Source organism: Delphinus delphis, chromosome 11, assembly GCF_949987515.2.
Source record: "Delphinus delphis chromosome 11, mDelDel1.2, whole genome shotgun sequence".
Lineage (NCBI taxonomy): Eukaryota > Metazoa > Chordata > Mammalia > Artiodactyla > Delphinidae > Delphinus > Delphinus delphis.
Window position 1 is genome coordinate 45,335,370 of NC_082693.1, and position 21,157 is coordinate 45,356,526.

Genomic DNA, 21,157 nt, shown 5'->3' on the forward strand with positions numbered 1-21,157 from the left:
ACCTGGGGTGAACCCTGGCTCTGCTCACCAACTGCAGTGCCGGGGACAAGCCACCGACCCTTCTGGACCTCAGTTTCCCCACCTGTAAAGTGGGGATAATAATGCGTCTATCATTTAGGTCCTTGTGATGTATTAAGGTACCTGGCACATCTGAAGTCACAGTATCTATTACTAATACGAAGGTTACCTCAGGAGTCAGGATAGCTAGGTTTCCTTCCCGACTGCCACTTGTGGGTCAAGTCCCTTTCCCACCCTGGGGCAGTGGAAAGAGAAGGGGCTCTGGAGTCAGATAGAACCAGGTTCCAACCTGGCTCCTTCATTTTCTGGCTTTGTGAGTTGGGCGGGTTGCTTAACATCTCTGAGCTCCAGTTTCTTCATCTGTCAAAGCAGTGATAATGAGTACTCACCTCAGAGGGTTGAGGTGGGGATTAAATGAGATCATCTTCCTGAAGAGCCCACCCACTGCCTGCCATATAGTAGGTGTTGTATAAATAATGGCCCCCTTCCCTCTTCCCTTCTCTTCCCTCTGCTTCTGTTCAAAGGGGAGAAATTTTAGATCCAGAATTTCAGAAATTCTATAGGAAAAATGACCCAGAATCCTCAACTGGTAAATGATGAGAGAGAGAAAGAGGGAGAAACAAATGGAATGTGTGGACCTTATTTGGATCCTGATTCAGACAAACCGACCGGGAGAAGAAAAAGACCATCAGGGAGATTTTGCTATTGGCTGGATATTCAATAATGTGAAGTAATTGTCGCTGATTTTTTAGGTGTGATAATGGTATTGCAGTTACTCTTAAAAGGAGTCTTTATCTTTTAGGGTATATATGGAAGAAATTACAGATGAAATAATATGGTAGTTGGGATTTGCTTTAAAATAATTGAGTGGACTGAAGTGGGTGCTGGGGCGTAGATGAGGCAGAATTGGCAATCCACCATGTGTCGATGACAGTTAAAGCTGGGTGATGGGACTTCCCTGGCGGCCCAGTGGTTAAGACTTTGGGCTTCCAATGCAGGGGGTGCGGGTTTGATCCCTGGTTGGGGAACTAAGATCCCACATGCCATGCAGCGCGACCAAAAGAAAAAAAAAAAAAAAGCTGGGTGATGGTCTATGGGGGGTTGGTCAACTATTTTCTATGCTCTTGTGTAAAAAAGGCAGTGATCCTTTCTAGATGGGAAGTGTCTCTTCCGGTGGATCCTTCCAGCTCTTCCCTTGCTTCAAGTCCACCTTATTGCTCTCCTGGACTATTATGACAGCCTCCTCCTATAGTCTCCCAGCCTTTGGTCTCTCTCCCTTCCAATCTCCTTCCCATTTTGCTGCCGAAGTTATCCTCCCAGCACACAGATCAGATCATGTTACTTACCTGCTTAAAAATCTTTCGGTAACTCCCTACTGTCAATAACCTATAGGAGTATAAAACCCTTAGTATGATACACAAAGCCCTTCACAGTCTAAACTCAGCCTTTCTGCCCAGTCCCAATCCCAGCCTGATCTTCACCCCTCATGAAGCCAGGCTTTGGTCACACTGGCCAGGCACTTTCAGACCTCCATGTCTTCTCCTGTGCAGCTCTCTGTTTGGCAGGTCCTCCCACCTCTCCCCTAACTTCATCTATTAAAGACTAAATTATTTTTCAAAGCGCGGTTCGAGCGTCATTCTTCCTTCATGCTTTCTGGAAGTCTTTGCACCGTTCACCGAATATCTGTCTCTCTGTCTTCTGGCATATGGCGGGCTCTCACTTCCTTGGCTCTCTGAGGTTGCATGGGGCCATGTGACCAGTTTTAGCCAATGGGTTGTAAGTGGAAGTCACACATTTCACTTCTGAGCCAAGAATTCAATTGCTAATTCAAAATCCTCCCAAGCTCTCTTTCCCTCTGGCTCAGCAATATCCAGATATCTGCTGCTCTGTCAGCCTGGGTTCTGGCGTGAGCGTGATGCTCTGGGGCAGAACCTCCTGTCCAGCGTGAGGGCTAAATAAGTGTGGGAGAAATAAATCGGAGGGGGTGCTTGTTTCTTCAGCATAACCGAGTCTATTCTGACTGATAATTCTTCTCTCTGTGATGTAGAATCAGCTGTGCTGTTCTCCTTCTGTTTGCGCCCTAGTCCTGTGTGTGTAACGTGTCTAGATGATACAGCCCTTCAGGTCAGGAATTCTATTTTGTGCTGCTTGTATTCTGGCCCCCAGCGCTTAGCATGGTGACCTGCAGAGCGGAGGTGTGCACCGAACATCCAGCAGTGCAGAGCTGTGGTTGGTGCAGCTTGTGGGGCGGGTCGTGCAGGGGTTAAGATGTGCCATCCTTGTGAGGGGCCCCCACACTCATTCGTCATGGGAGTCGTGATGGTTTGGAGATGGAGCTGGGATGTAGCTTGACGTTCTCGATGGATGCTGTGTGCAGCCCCAGGGAATGGGTCGTGCCTGGTCTAAGCCAATCATAGTCATCCCCTTCCCTTGTGCTTATGAGTCGTTCACACACAGGCAATTACATGGTCCAGTTCTGGACAATGAGATGTAAGGGAAAGTCTTGTTCTCTCCTTGAAAAACAGAAAGAGATGAGAAACACAACTGGTCTGTTTGGAGTTTGGATTTCACTGAAAGCAGAATCTGAGAAAGGACTCACATGCTAACGTTTCCATGAGAGGTTTCTGTGAGAGGGGATCCCAGGGAGCAGAGGAGAGGGAGAAGAGAGGGTAGAGTTGGGAGAAGGAAACAGGAAAGGAAGAGAAGCCAATAAAGGGTGTACTTTTGAGCTTGTTGCACTGGGGCTTAGTCCTGCTGGGGACCCTCTGAGGGACATCCGAATTGTCTCTCCATAGGCGGGAGGCTGGGGCATTTACCCAACGATGTTCATTGGTTGCTGGTCACTCCTCCTTTTCCTGGAACTGGATGTTCACTGGTAACTTCCTGGTGACCAGAATCCAGTGGGCATCTTGCTATTCAGTTGCTTCTTTGCTGTGTTTGTCCCCCACTTCCTGCTCCTGAGCTCTCTTCTGCCCTGGTTTCTAGGCCAAGTCTTCCTCCGTTGCTTCTCTGCAGCCTCTCTGGCCACCTCTTGGTTTCCTTCCCAGGCTCCTTTCTCTTTTTCCACTCTGTAGACATCTCCTAGATTCTATTCTGGTCTTCCCCACTTCTTCTACCTACTCTCACTGGGCAAACTGATTCATGAAATGGTTTCAGCTGTTACTGTTGTGACGCCAGCTCCGAAATCTACACCCCCGGCTCCCTGTCCTGAGTTCCGCAGGCATATATCTATCCAGCCAACCAACAAATATTTATTGAGCAGTTTTTTTCTTTTTTGTCCTTTGGCCACGCCGGGCAGCTTGTGGGATCTTAGTTCCCCGACCAGGGATCGAACCTGGGCCCCTGGCAGTGGGCGCACCGAGTCCTAACCACTGGACCGTCAGGGAGTTTCCTTTATCCAGCAGTTTGAACCTGCCAGGAGTTGGGAGAAAGCAGTAGACAGGAACTCACCTTCTAGGAGGGCTAGACAATATGGAGCAGTAGACAAAATCCAAATAAACCAGATAATTTTAGCTAATGGTAAGTGCTACGCAGACAATAGTACAGGCCCGTGTGATAGAGCGTGTGCGTGTGTGCGCACTATTTCCGACTGACTGAGGAGGTGGCATTTGAGCAGGGATCCTGTTGTTTGTGGTTGTGAAAGTGCAAAGGTCAGAGTGAACTTACCAGTGTATCTGAGGACGGATAGGAAGGCCGGAATGGCTGGAATGACCTCAGCACAAGGCAGTGTGGTGAGAGATAAGGTCAGGAAAATAGCAGGGCCGGGTGAGCAAAGTTTTAACAAGATCTGCAGGTGATGGTTACATGCGCTTTTGCACACATTGGAGAGCAACTTGGGGAGGTGGAGAAGGGAAGAGATGAGAAGAGAAACTTCATTTAAGTTATTCTCCCAGGGAATTCCTTGGTTGGTTCAGTGGTTAGGACTCGGGGCTTTCACTGCCGGATACCTGGTCGGGGAACTAAGATCTCCGCCAACCTCGCGGTTCGGCCAAAAAAAAAAAGAAAAGAAAACAAAAAAAAAATTATTCTTCAAAAGTATCTTGGGAAGTGTAGAACACAGAGAAGTATAAAATACTACCACGCCCTCCTATGAGCCCATAACCAGCTTCAACACCATTAACTTAATTTAACAAAGGAAACTGAAAGTAGCAGCCCGGAATGTAGGAGGAAAACCAGGGAAGTACTATGTCCATGAAGCCTGTCAAAGACAGAGGTCATTGGTGGCAAATAAAGGCAACATGGTCTTGTAGGTTTCTTTTAGTTTTAATCTTTTTACTCAAGTATAGCTGATTTTCTTTTTAAAAAAAATTATTTATTTATTTATTTGGCTGCATTGGGTCTTCGTTGCTGCGCGCAGGCTTTCTCTAGTTGCGGTGAGCAGGGGCTACTCTTCGTTGCGGTGTGCGGGCTTCTCATTGCAGTGGCTTCTCTTATTGTAGAGCATGGGCTCTAGGCTCACAGACTTCAGTAGCTGTGGCACATGGGCTTCAGTAGTTGTGGCTCACGGGCTCTAGAGCGCAGGCTCAGTAGTTGTGGCACACGGGCTTAGTTGCTCCGCGGCATGTGGGATCTTCCCAGACCAGGGCTCGAACCCATGTCCCCTGCATTGGCAGGCGGATTCTTAACCACTGGGCCCCCAGGGAAGTCCATAGCTGATTTTCAATATTGTGTTAGTTTCAGGTGTGCACCATAGGGATTCAGTATTTCGTCAGATTATACTCCATTATTGGTTATTACAAGATAATGGGTATAATTCCCTGTGCTATACAGTCTATCCTTGTTGCTAATCTATTTTATATATAATAGTTTGTATCTGTTAATCCCATACTCCTAATTTATACTCCCTCTTCCCTCTCTGCTTTGTAACCGTAAGTTTGTGTCTATGCCTGTGAGTCTATTTTTGTTTTGCATATACATTCATTTGTATTATTTTTTAGACTCCACATACAAGTGATATCCTGCAGTTTTGTCTTTCTCTGTCTGACATTTCGCTAAGCATAATATTCTCTAGGTCCATCCCTGTTGCTGCAAATGGCAATATTTGGTTCTTTTTATGGCTGAGTAATACTCCTTTTATATAACCATACCACATCTTCTTAATCCAGTCGCCTGTTGATGGGCATTTGGGTTGCTTCCATGTCTTGGCTATTGTAAATAGTGCCGCTGTGAACATTGGGATGCATGTATCTTTTTGAATTAGTGTTTTCATTTTTGTCCAGATATGTGCCCAGGAGTGGAACTGCTGAGTCATATGATAGTTCTATTTTTAGGGAACCTCCATACTGTTTTCCATAGTGGCTACACCAACTTACACTCCCACCAACCGTGTAGGAGTGTTCCCTTTTCTCCACATCTTCACCAACATTTGAGAAGCCTTTCTAAATTTCTCAAGGCAGACTTAGGTGCACCTTCTTTTATCCCCCTGGTTAATGTTACAGTCCTAACCTCATTTTGGTAACACCATTTAGGTGTCTGCTCCCCTCTACATTTGGCTATAAACTCCTTGTTGGTTGCCTACCCAGCAGCCATTCCCTCCCTACTGCCACAGCGCATGGTTCCCCTTAGAGGATTTCGCCCATTCCCAGCACTGGGATTTGTGTGGGATGGACTCTTATCTCCAATTATCCCTTAGCCACTCAGCACACTGGCCACAAGGGCTGGTTCAGGGGTGGGTACTTGACCCATTTCGAGTGAATGAGAGAATATGAGTCCCAGGACTTGTAAAGCAGATACTAGTGTGAGGATATGAGTTGGGAATTGCTGTGGCCACTTTATGACCGGATGAACCTGGAGCTGATGGAAGGCCTGAAGCTGCATGAAACATGGTGATCAAGCCCCCATGAAAAGCTGAGTGGGAGACAGGGAGCAGAGTCCTTGGTGACACTGTATGCACTCTTGCATCAGGCCTTGCTCAGAGCCAGCTCTTCCTCTGGACTTTAGAGTAATGTGATCCAATAAATTTTCTTTATTGTTTAAGCCGATTGAGTTGGATTTTTGTTTATTTCAACCTAAAAAGTCCTAACTAGCACAGAAATTAGTACCATGAGCCAGGAGTTTCAAGAGGCAGCTCCCCCCTTAGATGATTCAACCCTAAAATGATTCAACCCAAGGAGGTAAGAGGAAGGGTAGTAATAACCCCTATATCTTGGGTTGAGAAACTGGCAGTCTGATACAGCTAGTTATACAGTTTCCTATTGTATCTTGGGATGTAGCTCATGTGCCTACTGTGGTTATAGCGGCACATTACTTAGTAGAGAAATTTAGAGCATTGGATAGGGTTAGTTCCTTCTTGTTGCTCTTAGTAAGGTACTATAAAAAGGTAAACTTATGTTCAAACTAGCCTACCCAAAAACAGAAAAGGAAGAAAATAGAGCTTTGCTAAGAGAAGCTCTTTCTGCCTATGGTCAAAAGTGGCAAAGGGGCTTCCCTGGTGGTGCAGTGGTTGAGAGTCCGCCTGCCGATGCAGGGGACACGGATTCGTGCCCCGGTCCGGGAAGATCCCACATGCCGCCGAGCGGCTGGGCCTGTGAGCCATGGCCGCTGAGCCTGCGCATCCGGAGCCTGTGCTCCGCAACGGGAGAGGCCACAGCAGTGAGAGGCCCGCGTACCGCAAAAAAAAAAAAAAAAAAAAGTGGCTAAGATTCTGGAAACTGGAAGGACAGGGACTTCCCTGGTGGTCCAGTGGGTAAGACTTCACGCTCCCAATGCAGGAAACCCGGGTTCAATCCCTGGTTGGGGAACTAGATCCCGCATGCATGCCGCAACTTAAGAGTCCGCATGCAGCAATTAAAAAAAAAGATCCTGCATGCTGCAACTAAGACCCGGCGCAGCCAAAATAAATAAATAAATAAATATTAAATAAAAAAAAAGACTGGGACACACATGAAGTCTGATCCCTAGCTCTTTCCTAAGTACCTCCTGGTTTTCATTACCTCCAAGACAAAGGGAACCATCAATTCCATTAGATATGTAAGTGGGATATAGCCTACAGGCAAGGACCAGCCTTGGGATGCCTCTCCAGTTGTCCTAAGGTATAGCTCAAGATTAATTATAAGGCTGAGTGTCTGGGAAAGCACTAAGGCCTGTTACTTAGAGAAAGATACACCCACACCAGACTCCAGACCCAAAGACTAGTCTCAACAAGATTTGTGGGGTTTTTTTTGGTTTTTTTTTGCGGTACGCGGGCCTCTCACTTCTGAGGCCTCTCCCATTGAGGAGCACAGGCTCCGCACACGCAGGCTCAGCGGCCATGGCTCATGGGCCCAGCAGCTCCGCGGCATGTGGGATCCTCCCAGACCAGGGCACAAACCCGTGTCCCCTGCATCAGCAGGCGGACTCTCAACCACTGCGCCACCAGGGAAGCCCAAGATTTCTGGTTTTATAGACTAGCTCACAGAATCCACCAGAAGCAAACAGACTGGAAGCCTATCAAGGGAGTTACAGTGCCAAAGAAACTCTAAGCCCAGATGCCAATGGCCAGAGACTGTTCAACTCCTAACAAATTTCTTAGGTTTCCAGACCCAGTGAATCAACCTTCATAGGGATAAAACATTAAAGCAGTATTTCTTACACTTTTATGTATATAAGAAGCTTATTAAAAATATCAATTCTTGGGAATTCCCTGGTGGTCCAGTGGTTAGAACTCCATGATTCCATTGCAGGGGACCCGGGTTCGATCCCTGGGATCTCTGGTCAGGGAACTAAGTTCTCACAAGCCGTGAGGTTCGGCAAAGAAAGAAAAGAAAGTATCAATTCTTGGGCTTCATTCCTAAAGAATGTGATTCCTTCTGTCTGGGAGTGAGCTCTGGCATCTGCATTATTAATAAACTTCCCTGACAGTTCACATGCAGGTGACTGGGAACCCGCACTTTGGGAAGCATTGCATTTAGGGAAATTATTAAATTCCTTAAGGACAGCAGGACTTCTTTTGTCCTTGTAGCATCTAGCACTGTGTAGGGCACAGAATGGGAGCTTGGCAGGGCCTTGCCCACTAGACCTGAAAAGCAGGGGTATCCAAGGTTGATTTGGGAAGTGTGCAGACTGTGATTCCAGAGACGGATCTGCCCTGAGTCCCCCCTCCCCGGCTCCTCGATTCTGCTAATTCCTGCTTTGCACCTGTTGGGGTGGCCTTATCCAGACACTGAGCTGGCAGTGACTATGTCTGGGATCCTCTGTCAGTGCCCCTTGTACAGGCAGAGAGTTCCGGATACATCTGTGGGAGTGAGGAGAGAGTTTACTAGGTTTCGCCATGTCTATTTTCTTCCTTCTACTGCACCTCAGACAGGGAGTGTTCTGAGAGCCTGAGTGAAGCAGCTACACTTTTCTAGTACCTTAGGTGACTCATGTGTCTCAACTCCACACGCCTTCCATCGAAGGCCTTGGAATTGTCAAGGTCAGGATATTTAAAGCCACATTCTTGGGAGTGCCCTGGACACTGCCAGCTCAGCTCAGGAAGAGGGAAGTGCTCAGAGGACAGCTGTCAGAGTTAGTGCCCACTGTTTATGGCAAGTCTGAAGCATATACCAGTCATGAGTATGGCCGTATGGTTCTGATTGGTCATGGCCAAGTGATCATAGATTTCTCTTTATTCATTCTCCTACGTATTTAATTCAGCACCTACTGTATGCCAGACACCAGGGAGGATACAAAGCTATGTAGACACAACCCCACCCCAAATGAGCTCACAGACTAAGAAGTGACATAGTGGCCCTGCAGAGAGACTCATGAACAATGATCATAGTCACAGGCAGGGTATTCTGAGCTCACTGAGGAAGGGCATACAATTTGGAGAGATGGAGATGATGGTGGGGTGTAGTGAAATCTTCTGGGAGCAGGCTCCCGGCTGAATATATAAACTTAAGTGTAAGTGACCCAGGTCAACTTCAGCTTCTGGCCAAGATGGACTAACAGGAATGGGATTTACCCTCCCACCTGAGGCAATGAAAAGGTTGTACAAAATATATGAAGCAATCGTTATGGACATCAGACAGCACAGTGATCCTTGAGAGAGGGAGAAAAAATGAAATGAGCCCCGTGAGCGCTTCAGCCTAGTTCCTTGGGAGAGTTTCCAGGATGCAGCACAAAGAAGAGGAACACAGGTGGAGTCCAATAGTCTTTCTGAGCTGGGGAGATGGACCAGGGAGTCCAGGGAGGCCAAGGCAGCTAGACTTTTCAGGGCAGATTACCAGAGAGTGAGATGTGGAGAGAGGAAGGAGGATAGAGAAGAGAGAGAGACAGAGACAGAGATATCCAGAAATCTGCAGAGGGTTCCTTCAAGTTTTCAGCTGAGCACTGGTCAGAGCATGTGTACGAGGAAACTACCTGAGTCTAGAGAAGCAACCAAATAAAGGCAGCAGAGGAAACAATCCCTGGAGGTCACACAAGACAAATAATAGTGTTTGTTCCCACTATAGCCAGAATGGCAGACCTCATACATCACGAGGCATCAGATCGAGTGCTCAGAAGGGGATCACCTCAGTAGTGGGGAAAAATTAGCTCTAGACTAATGGATATTCTGGTCCCAACTCACAAAACTGAAAAGCAAGCCTGAAAAGGATTAAACTATTTCCAAGTAACTTAACTGTATCCCAGAACAAAGCTCAAGAATATTTATAGGAATACAAAAATATCCAGCACCTAGCAAGGTAAAATTCACAGTGTCTGCCATTCAGTTCAAAATCACCAGACATGCAAATAATTAGGAAAATATGACCCATAACAAGGAAAACCAATCAATCAATGAAAGCAGACCCAGAATTGACACAGATGTTAGAACAAAGATATTAGCAGACAGACATTAAAACAGTTACTATATGCTCAAGAAAGTAAAAGAAATATTAAGCATGTTACGTAAAGGCTTGGAAGATATAAGAAAGATCCAAGTCAATCTTCTAGAAATGAAAATTATAATGTGAAATAAAAAATACCCTGATGGGATTAACATCAGATTAGACACTGAGGAAGAAAACACTAGTGACCTTGAAGATATAATTATAGAGACTCTTCAAAATGAAACACAGAGAAAATAGACTGAGGAAAGAAAAAACGAACAGGGTATCAGTGGATCTGTGAGAAAACTTCTGGGAGTCTAATATATGTGTAATTGGAGTTCCAGGAAAAGGGGGAGGGCAGAAAATATATTTGAAGAAATAATGGCCAAATATATTCCAAATGTGATGAAAACTATAAACCCACATTTCCAAAAAGTTCAATGAAACCCTAGCACAAGAAACTGAATTTCAACAAGGGACATCATAATGAAATTGCTTAAAATCAGTGCTAAATAGAACATCTTAAGAGTGGGCAGTGTGGGGGGAGGGAGAGACATTTTATGACAAAGGAACAAAGGTAAACAATTTCAGCAGACTTTTTTTTTAAAATAAATTTATTTATTTTTGGCTGCATTGGGTCTTCTTTGTTGCATGCGGGCTTTCTCTAGTTGCAGTGAGCAGGGGCTACTCTTCGTTGCAGTGCGCGGGCTTCTCATTGCGGTGGCTTCTCTTGTTGCGGAGCACGGGCTCTAGGCGCATGGGCTTCAGTAGTTGTGGCGCGCAGGCTCTAGAGCGCAGGGTCAGTAGTTGTGGTGCACGGGCTTAGTTGCTCCACGGCATGTGGGATCTTCCCGGACCAGGGCTCGAACCCGTGTCCTCTGCATTGGCAGGCAGATTCTTAACCACTGCGCCACCAGGGAAGCCCCAGACTTCTTTTTAAAAACAATGAAACCAGAAGTCAATGGAGCAACGTAGTTAAAGTACTGAAAGAAGAAACTGTCACCCTTGACTTCTATACCCAACAAAAAATACCTTTCAGAAATTATGGTGAAATGAAAACTTTTTTAGACAAAATGTGAAAAAATTCATCATCAGCAGACCTGCACTATGAGAAATGTTGACATAAGTCCTTCAAGCAGAAGGAAACTTATACTGTTGGGTTGGCCAAAAAGTTCATTTGGGTTTTTCTGTAAGATGGTATGGAAAAACCTGAACGAACTTTTTGGTCAACGCAATATATGGAAGTTTGGATCTACACAAGACAGTTAAGAGCAGTAGAAATGAGATGTTCCAACTAATAAATGAAGAGGGAATGATATAACTAGAATATCACAATTTTAAAATTATTTGTTTTTGGCTGCATCAGGTCTTAGTTGCGGTGGGCGGGCTCTTCGTTGTGGCAGGCGGGCTCCAGAGCCGGTGGGCTCTGTTGTTGCGGCACTTGGGCTCTCTAGTTGTGGCTCAAGGGCTTAGTTGCCCCGTGGCATGTGGGATCTTAGTTCCCCAACCAGGGATTGAACTCATATCCCCTGCATTAGAAGGCGGTTTCTTAACCACAGGACCACCAGGGAAATCCCAAGAACATCACAGTTTTGAAACCCCTACTGAATTAATGGATCTAGGCAATGAAGAACAATGGCTGATAGTATGACAAAGAGAGACGACCAGGTATTATACACATTGTTAGAGGCACACTTCACCACCTATGTGCTATCAAAAAACAAAAACAAAAAGATAATAATAAACCTGAATCTAGCCTCGAGATCTAACTACCAATTTACAAGATATCTAAGGGGAAGAGAAACATGTTAAATGACGCCACTGTGTTTTAATTAAAAAAAAAAAATCTAGGGGCTTCCCTGGTGGCGCAGTGGTTGAGAGTCCGCCTGCCGATGCCGGGGACGCAGGTTCGTGCCCCGGTCCGGGAAGATCCCACATGCCGCGGAGCGGCTGGGCCCGTGAGCCGTGGCCGCTGAGCCTGCGCGTCCGGAGCCTGTGCTCCACAATGGGAGAGGCCACAACAGTGAGAGGCCCGCGTACCGCCAAAAAAAAAAAAAAAAAAAATCTAGGCTTGGGAAATTCTGTAGGATAAACAATCAGATTGTTTTCATCAACAGAGAGATTGACATTTACTCGGATGGGGAGCTACGAACTACAAGAGACTTAAGAGCCACATCAGAGCCACGTCAACAGTCACAAGGTACGGACCTTTGATTCCTAATTCAGACTAACGAAAAAGGGACAAAAAAAAAAAAGATAAGACATTTAGGGAAATGCGAACACTGACAGATATATTAAGGAATTACTGGAGGAAAAAAAAAGTTATCCAGGCCGAAGAGAGGAGGAAGATCCCTTCAGTGGGCGGGGACAGCACTGGCGAAGGCGTGGCCTCTTAGGGAGAGGGGCAGAGTTGGCATTTACAGGAGAAAAGACTCCTGCTGCATATGCGTCGCGTCCTCTGACCTTTCCCCCGGGCTAGGGCTGGCTGGGGTGCTCTGGTTTCTGATAAAGGAAAATGCAGAATATGGACCTGGAGACTATTTCTGTTGACTTCTTCTGGCCTCCCTGGGTGTAGGGACCACCTGGGGGAAGAAATCTCCTTGAGGGCTTTCAAGGCCACCCTTAGCAACAGGGGACAAGCACCCAGCAGCCTGAGGGAGACAGAGGCTTTGAGCACTTCAGCCTCCTCCCACCTTCTCAGCTCTGCCTGGGGGTAGCAGACCAGGAGAGAGGAGAGAACTGGCATGAAGGAGAGGAAAGAAGAGAGGGAAGGAGAAGAGGGAAGAGAACAAGGAGAGAGAGCTCGGCGTGCACTCAGATGCTTCCAAGAACCAGCTGACTTCAGCCTCTAGACATTAGGTGGAACGCTACCCTCCTCCCCTCGTGCTGCCTGCAGTTCAGTCCAGAGACAAAGCTGCTTGTGAGGAGGGATAAAGGGGATGCTCCAGCCGCAGAGATTAAGGAGTTTGCTCAGGTCGATGGGCAAGTTGAGATGACGAAAGGGCTGAAGGACAAGCCCGGGGCCCTGACCCTGTTTTATCCACCATCACTCAGGGCTGATCTTGTACTCTGTGGTGCCTCTGTCCTGTGGTCCCTTGCTGCACCAAGCGCCCAGTGACAAGTAACAACCAGACTCTTATTAGCCAACATTACTGAGTGCTCACTTTGCCAGGCCCTATTCTAACTGTTTTACATATTAATTCATTTAATCTTCTCAACAACCCTTTGAGGAAGGTACTGTTATTAAACCCATCTAATAGATGAAGTAACTGAGCTCAGAGAGCGAAAGTTGCTTACTTAAGATCACGCAGAGAGTAAGTGGCCTCCCTGTAACTGAACCTAGGAGAGGTCTGGTTGCAGAGCTCGTGCTCTTCACAGACACCCCAACAGCAGTGGTGACTTCGGCACACTCCCCCGGGGCCCCGTCCACGCGCCTCCTTTCCCCCCTGGGCAGCTGAGGCCCAGGGCTGGAATCAAGGCTTCCCGGGGCTCTGAAGGAGGCCTTGGGGCCACCCTGGAAAAGCCACCCTGTGCATAAAAGGCTGGGGGCCCCCGAAGCTGGGGAAGATCTTGCCCAAAACAAACTGCATGCCTGCCCTAAGCTGTTCTCAGCTGAACAGCCTGGATGCGGGGCTGCTCGGCCCGTGATTCTTATCAGCCGTCCAAGAGAGAAATCTGCACCGTGACATTCTGATCCCAGGGTATGAAGGGGACCTGGGGAAGGGGGCGTGAGGCAGCGCCGTGTCGGGAGGGCTCGGGCCTGGAGGGCCGCCCCGCCCGGCTCTCGGTGGGCAGCTGGGTCTCCTCCCCACGTTCTGGCAGAACACCCTTGAACGATTTAGCCTGAAATAGCATAAGAACTTCTTTCCCATTTTTTCCAGGCTTTTGGATGAAATTATATTTTACAAATGACTCATTATTATATTTATAGCTTCTCTCCAAATGATTCAAATTGTGGTTTGTCGCCTCCCTGTCTCTCAACTCCCCCCAGCTCGACAGGAAGAAGTGCTGTTTACTGTACGGCCAGGTGTGGCCCCGAGAGCTGCTGGGCCCCCTATAATTACGTGCCCTGAGCCCTGACAGGCACTCGGGCACATGGAGTCACGCGCAGCCTTTGTTCCAGCACGTCGTCGTGGTCGTGGTGGTGGTGGTGGTGGTGGGAGCTCGGGCTCGGAATCCGCCGCTGTAGGAAGTGCTTGTGTGTGCCGGTGGTGGTGGGGGGGGGGGAGTGGGAAGGCTGTTCCCCGGAGGCTGTGACAGAGGGTGCCTTTGTGAGGGCAGAGGCTGGAGGAGCCAGAGCTGCACTTCCTCAGAGCACCCTGTGAGAAGGCTGGGGAGGGGGTGGGATCTGGGCCTAGGACCCCCCCACGCCGGGCGCTATACTCCTTCCCGTCCCCCAGCCTCCACTGAGGAGCTGAGAGGGTGGCCGATGGAGGAGGTGGCGGCTCAGACATGTCAGGCTGTGCTAGTGTCTGCTTATTGACACTTGACGCTTTCTTGTGAGGAACCACTCTGGCTCTGTGTCAGGAAGGATGGGGGGTGTGCGTCTGGTGCGTGAGTCCCCTCCCCCTTCCAGGCTCCGCGCCCCCATCCCTACCCTTCTACCCTGGCTCCCCCCAGCTCCCAGGAAACTGTGGTCAGGTTAGTGTGAGAGCAGCTTGCTCTTAAACAGGCCACCTTTGAAAGGAAGAGTGGCGAGAAGGCCCCATTTGCACTGACAGTTTATTCCACCAGGTGCCTGTGGGATCAACGTCCCCTTGGTCTGCTCTCCTGCATACTTAGAAAAGTTGAAAGCCCACAGAACGGGACGGAAAGACATTCTGGAACTCACAGTGTTAGTCTCAGAGCCCTCACGACAACCCCCTGTCCCTGGGGTCCTTGGACCTGAGGCGTGGTGACCCACAGACGCCTGTGGCTGGCTGTGGGGTGGGGGCCCTGGGGCCGCAGCAACGACAGGCCGCCCGGGCGCCCGGAAGGCCCAGAGTTGAGAAGGGAAACAGGCCACCCTAGAGGGAGCTGGCTTCTTGGGACACGTCTGCAGACCCCTCCCTGTGCCTCAAGGGAAGAATTGGCTCCTTGATGTTACTGATTCTGCAGCTGAGGGGCAGCGCGGGGCAGGAGGCTGGGCCCCGACCAGGTCGGAGCTTGGAGTTGCACGCAGTCCAAGCCTCGGGCTCTGGTTGTGTCCCCAGCTCGTCCACCAGGGTTCCTTCGGGACTGCTTCCATTTTCACATCTTGGCACCGCCTGAGGGAGTGGGAAGGTGGCTCCGGAGGACGTGCTGTGGGAATGGGTGTGGACGAGCATAACGTAATTATTGGTGAAATCAGTGTGGAGCCTTAACCGGATGACTTCCATCTGGGCTGAGCGGGTCCCTGTGAGGTGTGTGAGGCTGTCCTGAGGAGCGGCCAGGGCCCTAGACGTGGAGGCCTGGGAACCCCTGCCTCTGGGGTGTTCCATGCAGGGGGGAGGGCCCTTGACAAGCCCCTCCTCAGAGGGAAGGGAAGGCTGGGAGAAGGACCAGAAGGGGTCCTGGTGGCTGGCAGCAGGAGGAAAGGGAAGAGCCAGGTGTGGACTCCCCTGGGCTGTGGGTGACCTGAACGTCCTCCTTGGGCCTGAGGGACAGAGGGACTCTTGTTGGAGAGGAGTGCTGCCTCCTGCGTCCCGTGTAGAGCTGGGGCTGGCGGGCTTCCGACAGCAGCAAAGCCAGCTGGTGGTCAGACTGAGGGGCAGCCAACTCAGCTAACTGAAGCCACCTTTGGGCCACCTTCTTTGTGGGGTTTGTGGTCCTGTAGCCGCCCTACTTGTGCTGGCACCTTTTGAATATGTGCTCGAGGGGTTCAACTCTCTCTGGCCTTTCGCGTACCCCTCCCCCAACTCTGCCCCTGCTTGGAACCCCACTGCACGCCTGGTGGAGGTGACGCGATGGGCAGTCTGTGGGCAAAGCTGGATCCCAGCTCTGCATTAAGAGCGAATCGTGGAGAAGATGTGTCTTGACAAAATGGGCTTTCATGGCGGAGATCAGACTGGGAAGGACTCGGCTTCATTCCACCTCTGATGAGGATGATGGTTTAGGGTGTTGGTGGAAGATCAAAGTTATTATCTTTAGGTCGTATTTATGGAGTGATTTACTGTCTACCTCCCTATTTTCAGGCAGCAACTTCCTTCTAATGTTTGAGATGTTTCTAGTTTGACAAAGTGAAATTAGAGATGATGAAACCAACTTGCATGCACTCCTCAAACTGTGTTCACATCCATTATCTCATGCGGGGCGGCCTGTTCCCTTCTCCATTTCCTTTATAAGGATATTGAGATACAGAGACTAGATCATTTGCCCAAGAGCACACAGCTAGTTACTGACTAGGTTTAGAGCCAAGGTCTGAATACTCCTTTTCCAGTGATGTCTCCTCTGTGGTCCTTCTGCTTTCCATCAATTTGAAAAGGGAGCAGAAGCCTACAGCCATGTAGGTGGGGTCAGCAGAGAGATGACTGAGAGCAGGTGAGGGTGCCTGGAACTCTGTGACAGGTGTTCACAGAGCTGCTGAGATCCAAGGTGGCAGAGGGAAGAGCCCCCATTTGTTGAATTAACTGCAAGTCTCTCTTAGGGTCAGAGTGAATGTTGCTGACATTACGTTTTTACTGTGGTAAAGTAGGCATCATATAAAATTTCCTACTTTTACCACTCTGAAGTTTACAGTGCAGTGACATTAAGTATATTTACACTGTTGGGCAACCATCACCACCATCCGTCTTCAAAAACTTTTCCATCTTCCCAGACTGAAACTCATACCCACTGAACAATAACTCCCCATTCTCCCCTCTCCCCAGACCCTGGCAGCCACTATTCTACTTTCTGTCTCTAGGAATTTGAGTACTCTAGGGACCTCGTGTAAGTGGAATCATACAGTATTTGTCCTTTTGTGTCTGTCTTACGTTGACTTATTTTTTATTGGATCATCATTTTTAACTACAACTGGGATACTGATTAGCAGTGCTCCATAAAGGGGTAAAAAAAAAAAAAGAGAGAGAAAAAGAGAGAGAGAGAGAGAACAAAAGTGATTTGGGGTGAATTTCTCAACTGGGAGGGGTACCAGATGTAAGGGGGCGGTGGTGGGGAGTGGAGAAGGAGAAAGTGTTACATAGAAAAAAATGGCGCGCTTTATCATTCCAGGGGAGGGGTGCATCCCTCCTGGAGATAGATGCCTCTTTTTTGAGGATTATGAACCCTGATGGAGAAGCCGCTTTGTCTGGTGAGAACAGTGTGCCCCTCTGGGCATGCTGAAGGCAAGACAAATTGTTGTGTGAGAGAAATCCACAGGAACTTGGAGTTTGGATAGAAGGGTCTAGAGGAGAAGAGAGAGGTTGGAGAAGATAGTATAAGTTGGGACTTAGGAAATAGAAATATTTCAAGGCTGGGAGATGGTGGATCTGGAGAGTAATGTCTACTAGTAGATTTGAACGTGCTTACTGTGATTCCCCTCCATTTCCCCAAACTTTAAGTAAATGTCTACTACTGTGCCCATTAGCCTGGTGGGAGTTGGAGGGGTGGCTGGTGGGGAAGCGGGAAGGGGGCATTGCACGGGTGATAGAGGGGTGCTGGGGGAGCATGGCAGCTACAGGAGGTGAGATGCAGAAGGAGGGGAGAGGCGGACAAGCAGGAAATAGAGCCAGAGGTTGCCAGAGGAAGCATTAACCTTCTGAGGGTCCTGCGCACACGGTCCGTGATGGAGGCAAGAGGCCAGAGGGACTGTGAGGCTGAGGGGGGCGACACAGTGATGGGGTCCCCATAGTTGGGATGGGGCTCAAGTCGTTTCTTGAATATTAGGGGCAGGCATTCCAGTTAGATAGCCTGAAGGAATGAGTGGCTGTGGATTTCTCTTCTTGGAGACCTTCTGGCAAAATCTAGACAGGGCACAGCCTGGTTCATTAGGAAGCAGAGGCTCTCTGTGGTCCCATCAGCTAAGCTCACTGCCTCCAGGATGTCCAGATTCACGGGGAAGAGAACTGTTTTTCTGAGAGATGGAGATGGGGCTAGAGCCAAACCCAAGCCCAGAACATGTCTTGAGCTTTCAAAACACCCTTCTCTTTAAAATCGTCTGAAAGCAGAGATCTGGGGCCGTGACTGTCTCTGTTGGAGACAGATGTTTTTGGGAACTTCCAGACATAGCAGGAGCCCAACGAGAGGGTCTGGCTGCTCCCACCCAGAGATCCCAGAGGAATCTGGCATGGAAGGCGAGCTTCGTGTCACCGGGAACGTTGGAGATTCCCTCACCAGGTCCTGGGTTAAGTGTGGGCCGGGGATGGAGCCCTGCCTGGAATTACTGATGCATCCAGAGATCTCAGGACCAGCCTGCATGGTGGAGGTGGGGCCGACCGAGGACACTTCCCTCTGGTCCTCTCCAGCCTTGGCCCAGAGAACCAAGGCTCAGGGCTTGACTAGCTGGATCCCATTTTGGTCCCAGCCCAGCATCCCTTCGTTAGCTGGGTCCTGGGGAAAAGGGCCCGGCTTGGCTCACACTTGAGGAGGTTTGCCAAATGTGTTAGTTGCCACTAAAAGCTTGTAAACTGGGGTGCAGGGTGCTGAGGGGCCTGGGCTGGCCCGAGGATGTGCCGTTTAGAAGTTCCAGAAGTTCCCTGCAGGTTGGGAGGGAGGAATGTCGCTGCAGAATCACAGGCAAGCCTGTCCTGGGGCCGGGCCAGCTTTCCCTTTGATGGGCCCCTCTGCTCTGGGGGAGCTGTGTGTTCCTTTCTACTCAGGCAGCTTGGGAAAGACCAGAGGCCCTTTCAGGGAAAGGAGAAAGAGGGAAAACAGGCCTGAAAACACTGCAGTGAAAGCCTAATTCTGAGCTTCAGCTGCGGACCCAGGCCCAGGGCACTGATGCATTTTCTACTCCGTTATGAGAATGTGGATGGGTTCTGAAATCGGTTGTTTAGGGGAACTGCAGAGCCTCAGAGCTTCGGTGCTAGAAGGGTGTTGAAGACCAGCTAGTACAGCCCCCTCATTTTGCTGGGAGGCTAATTTGAAACAGAATGGAATTTGGCAGGGGCTGGGATGCCTTTTTTCTTCTGAGGCCCCGTTTCCTGAAAGAGACAGTGTCGGAGATGAGTTGATTTCACTCATTCACTCATTGGCCTCCTTGGTGCATTAAAAAAAAACAAAAACAAAAACAAACAAACAAACAAAACAGCCCTCAGAGGTCCAGATCTGGCTTCTTTGAAACTAACAGAGTTTGTGGCTTCCAGGGAGTTTTCAGTTTGGAGCCATCATTTCTGTTTGTTCATTAAATTGTTTGTTCACCACAGGCTTCTTGCCAGATCTCCTTTTGCACGTTATCAGGCTGTGCTTGTGAATGGCCCAGGGAAGCCAGAAACCGAACTCAGGAAAGGACTGGAATGAGGCAGGGGCTGGTAGGATCTGGGTGGGGGTTGGAAGATGGAGGTTGACAGGCCTGTGGTTAAGGGTGGAGGTCTGAGCACCCTCAACGAGGAGCCTTACAGCAACAGAAGAGACCTTGGCGCCGCATCTGCGCGGGGCTGGACGCTGGGTCCGCCTGTGGAAGCAGAGAGGCTGCCTTAAGAAGATGGCAGCTGGATTAATAAGGGAGGGCTCTGAGGATAGGCAGGCCTGTGGCACAGGAAGCTTAGGAAAGAGGAGACCTGGATGGGGGACAGCCGGCTCTATCAGAAAAAGAGCAAAGAAAGAGAGAGAGTAAGGGGCACGGAATGAAGTGGGGCCTGAACTGATTATAAGTTGTGGGAGGGGCCCAGGAGGCTGCCAACTTTGATCTCACTTTCTGGACAGGCGTTTGGGTTATTTCTTATACCCACCACCCAATCACCAGAGAGCTATCACCTTCTGATATAAGAAGCTCTTGGCAGACAAGTGAGACATATGCAGCTGGAATTGGGGGCAACACAAGCTGGGTGTGGGCTGGGGAGGGGACATACACATGCTGGTGGAGGAGAGGAAAGTCTTTCAAAGGCTCCTGTCTGGGGAGGCCAGTGGGGGAGGAGAAAGTCAGGGCTCAGGGCAGGGGCATTGTGTGTGCTGTTCCCATGGTCCCCCTGTGCCCGGCTCAGGGCCAGGCACCCAGAAGGTGCTTACTGAATAACTGAATGAATGAAGTTGGTATCTGTCCGAACGCATGGAGTGCTGTTCTCTTGAATCCCTATGTTAACTACTATTTTTCTTCTTCAGGATTTAAAGAATAATCAAGAATATTTGCCTAACCTGAGCCTTCTCCTTCAGGAAGGATCTTACCATTGGTGTGGCAGAGGGCATTAGGCACTGTTCTGGAAACTATCTCAGCATAAAGACCCTCCATTTGGGGAGGGAGGGGAGACAGGAGGAGGGCCAGAATGACCTCTCAGGGTCCAGCTGGCTCTGTGGGATACAGAGGGTGGACTGAAATTCGCCAAGCTGTGCTGGTGATGCGGAGGTCATCGCACGATGATGCATTAGCAACTTTGGTAATTGCATCATGTTTTTCTCCATGTGACAGCGCCTGGCTTGTGCCTCGTCCCCAGCAGATAACCAGTGGGGGAAAATAAAATGGAACTCAAATCTTTTCTCTGACAAGGTTTAACTCCTGGAACTGGTTACTCTGAGAAACCATGGGTCACCTTCCTTGGACAATTTCAGGGCCCATTACTGTGGTTTAGGGAAAAGACACGGCACTGAGAGAGAGATTTCCTCCCCTCCCAGCTCTATGCCTTGCGGGAGGCTCTCATCCCCCAACTTCGCTTGGGCTTGGTTTTGGAAGTGATGGGTAATCGTCTCCTGCTGTAAGCATTTCCTGGAAGGGCTTGGTATAGTGTTCCTCCAGAGACAGGGGGATGGCTGAGATGACCTCTCCAAGTCTTGCCCACTCTACAGTTTCTGCATCTCAGGAGGATCTAAGCATTTCCTTTCCTTCATAAGTTGTCAGAGTTAACTCCACGTGGACGTGGGCCTGGGCTCCTTGTAGCTACACCACCCTCCCTCTAATATTTAAAAGATCTGTGCTGGTTCTTAGGGCCTTAAAATCATCGATTTATTTTCCTTGGCTCTGCCTGAAAAGGCCACATCGGTCTTTTTTTTTTTTTTTTTTTTTTTCCTGAAAGCTAGGTCCTCTGGGCTAAACACAACCGCCTCTCAGCTCTAGAAATGGCTGGTTTTCATCATGCCCTTTCCCGATCAAGTTATTTCTTAAATTGCATTCCCCCCTGCTGGGTGTTCCGGGACACAGGAGCCAGTCCGTGGGGGCCCCTGGTGTTTCTTTCTCCCGGAGTACTTGAGGGAGAGCCTGTTTCTCTGTCGCACACTTTGGCCCGAAGGGGGCAGGCGGCCCCCGGCCCTGGGCAGGGGATGCTCGGGCGGCGCGGTCGCGG

At 49.3% G+C, this 21,157-nt stretch overlaps 1 protein-coding gene across 3 annotated transcripts in view; it reads left to right on the forward strand.

Annotated features, from left to right (window-relative positions):
• The window catches only part of ATP23 (ATP23 metallopeptidase and ATP synthase assembly factor homolog), a 97,124-nt gene that overhangs the window by 15,600 nt on the left and 60,367 nt on the right, over positions 1–21,157 (forward strand). For 2 of the 3 annotated variants that reach the window (XM_060025117.1, XM_060025118.1), the window contains one exon: positions 11,906–11,988. The exons of the other annotated variant lie outside the window; for it this stretch is intronic. In XM_060025117.1, coding sequence (XP_059881100.1) covers positions 11,906–11,988 — 83 coding nt within the window. The remainder of the gene's footprint in view (positions 1–11,905; positions 11,989–21,157) is intronic. 3 annotated transcript variants of the gene reach the window in all.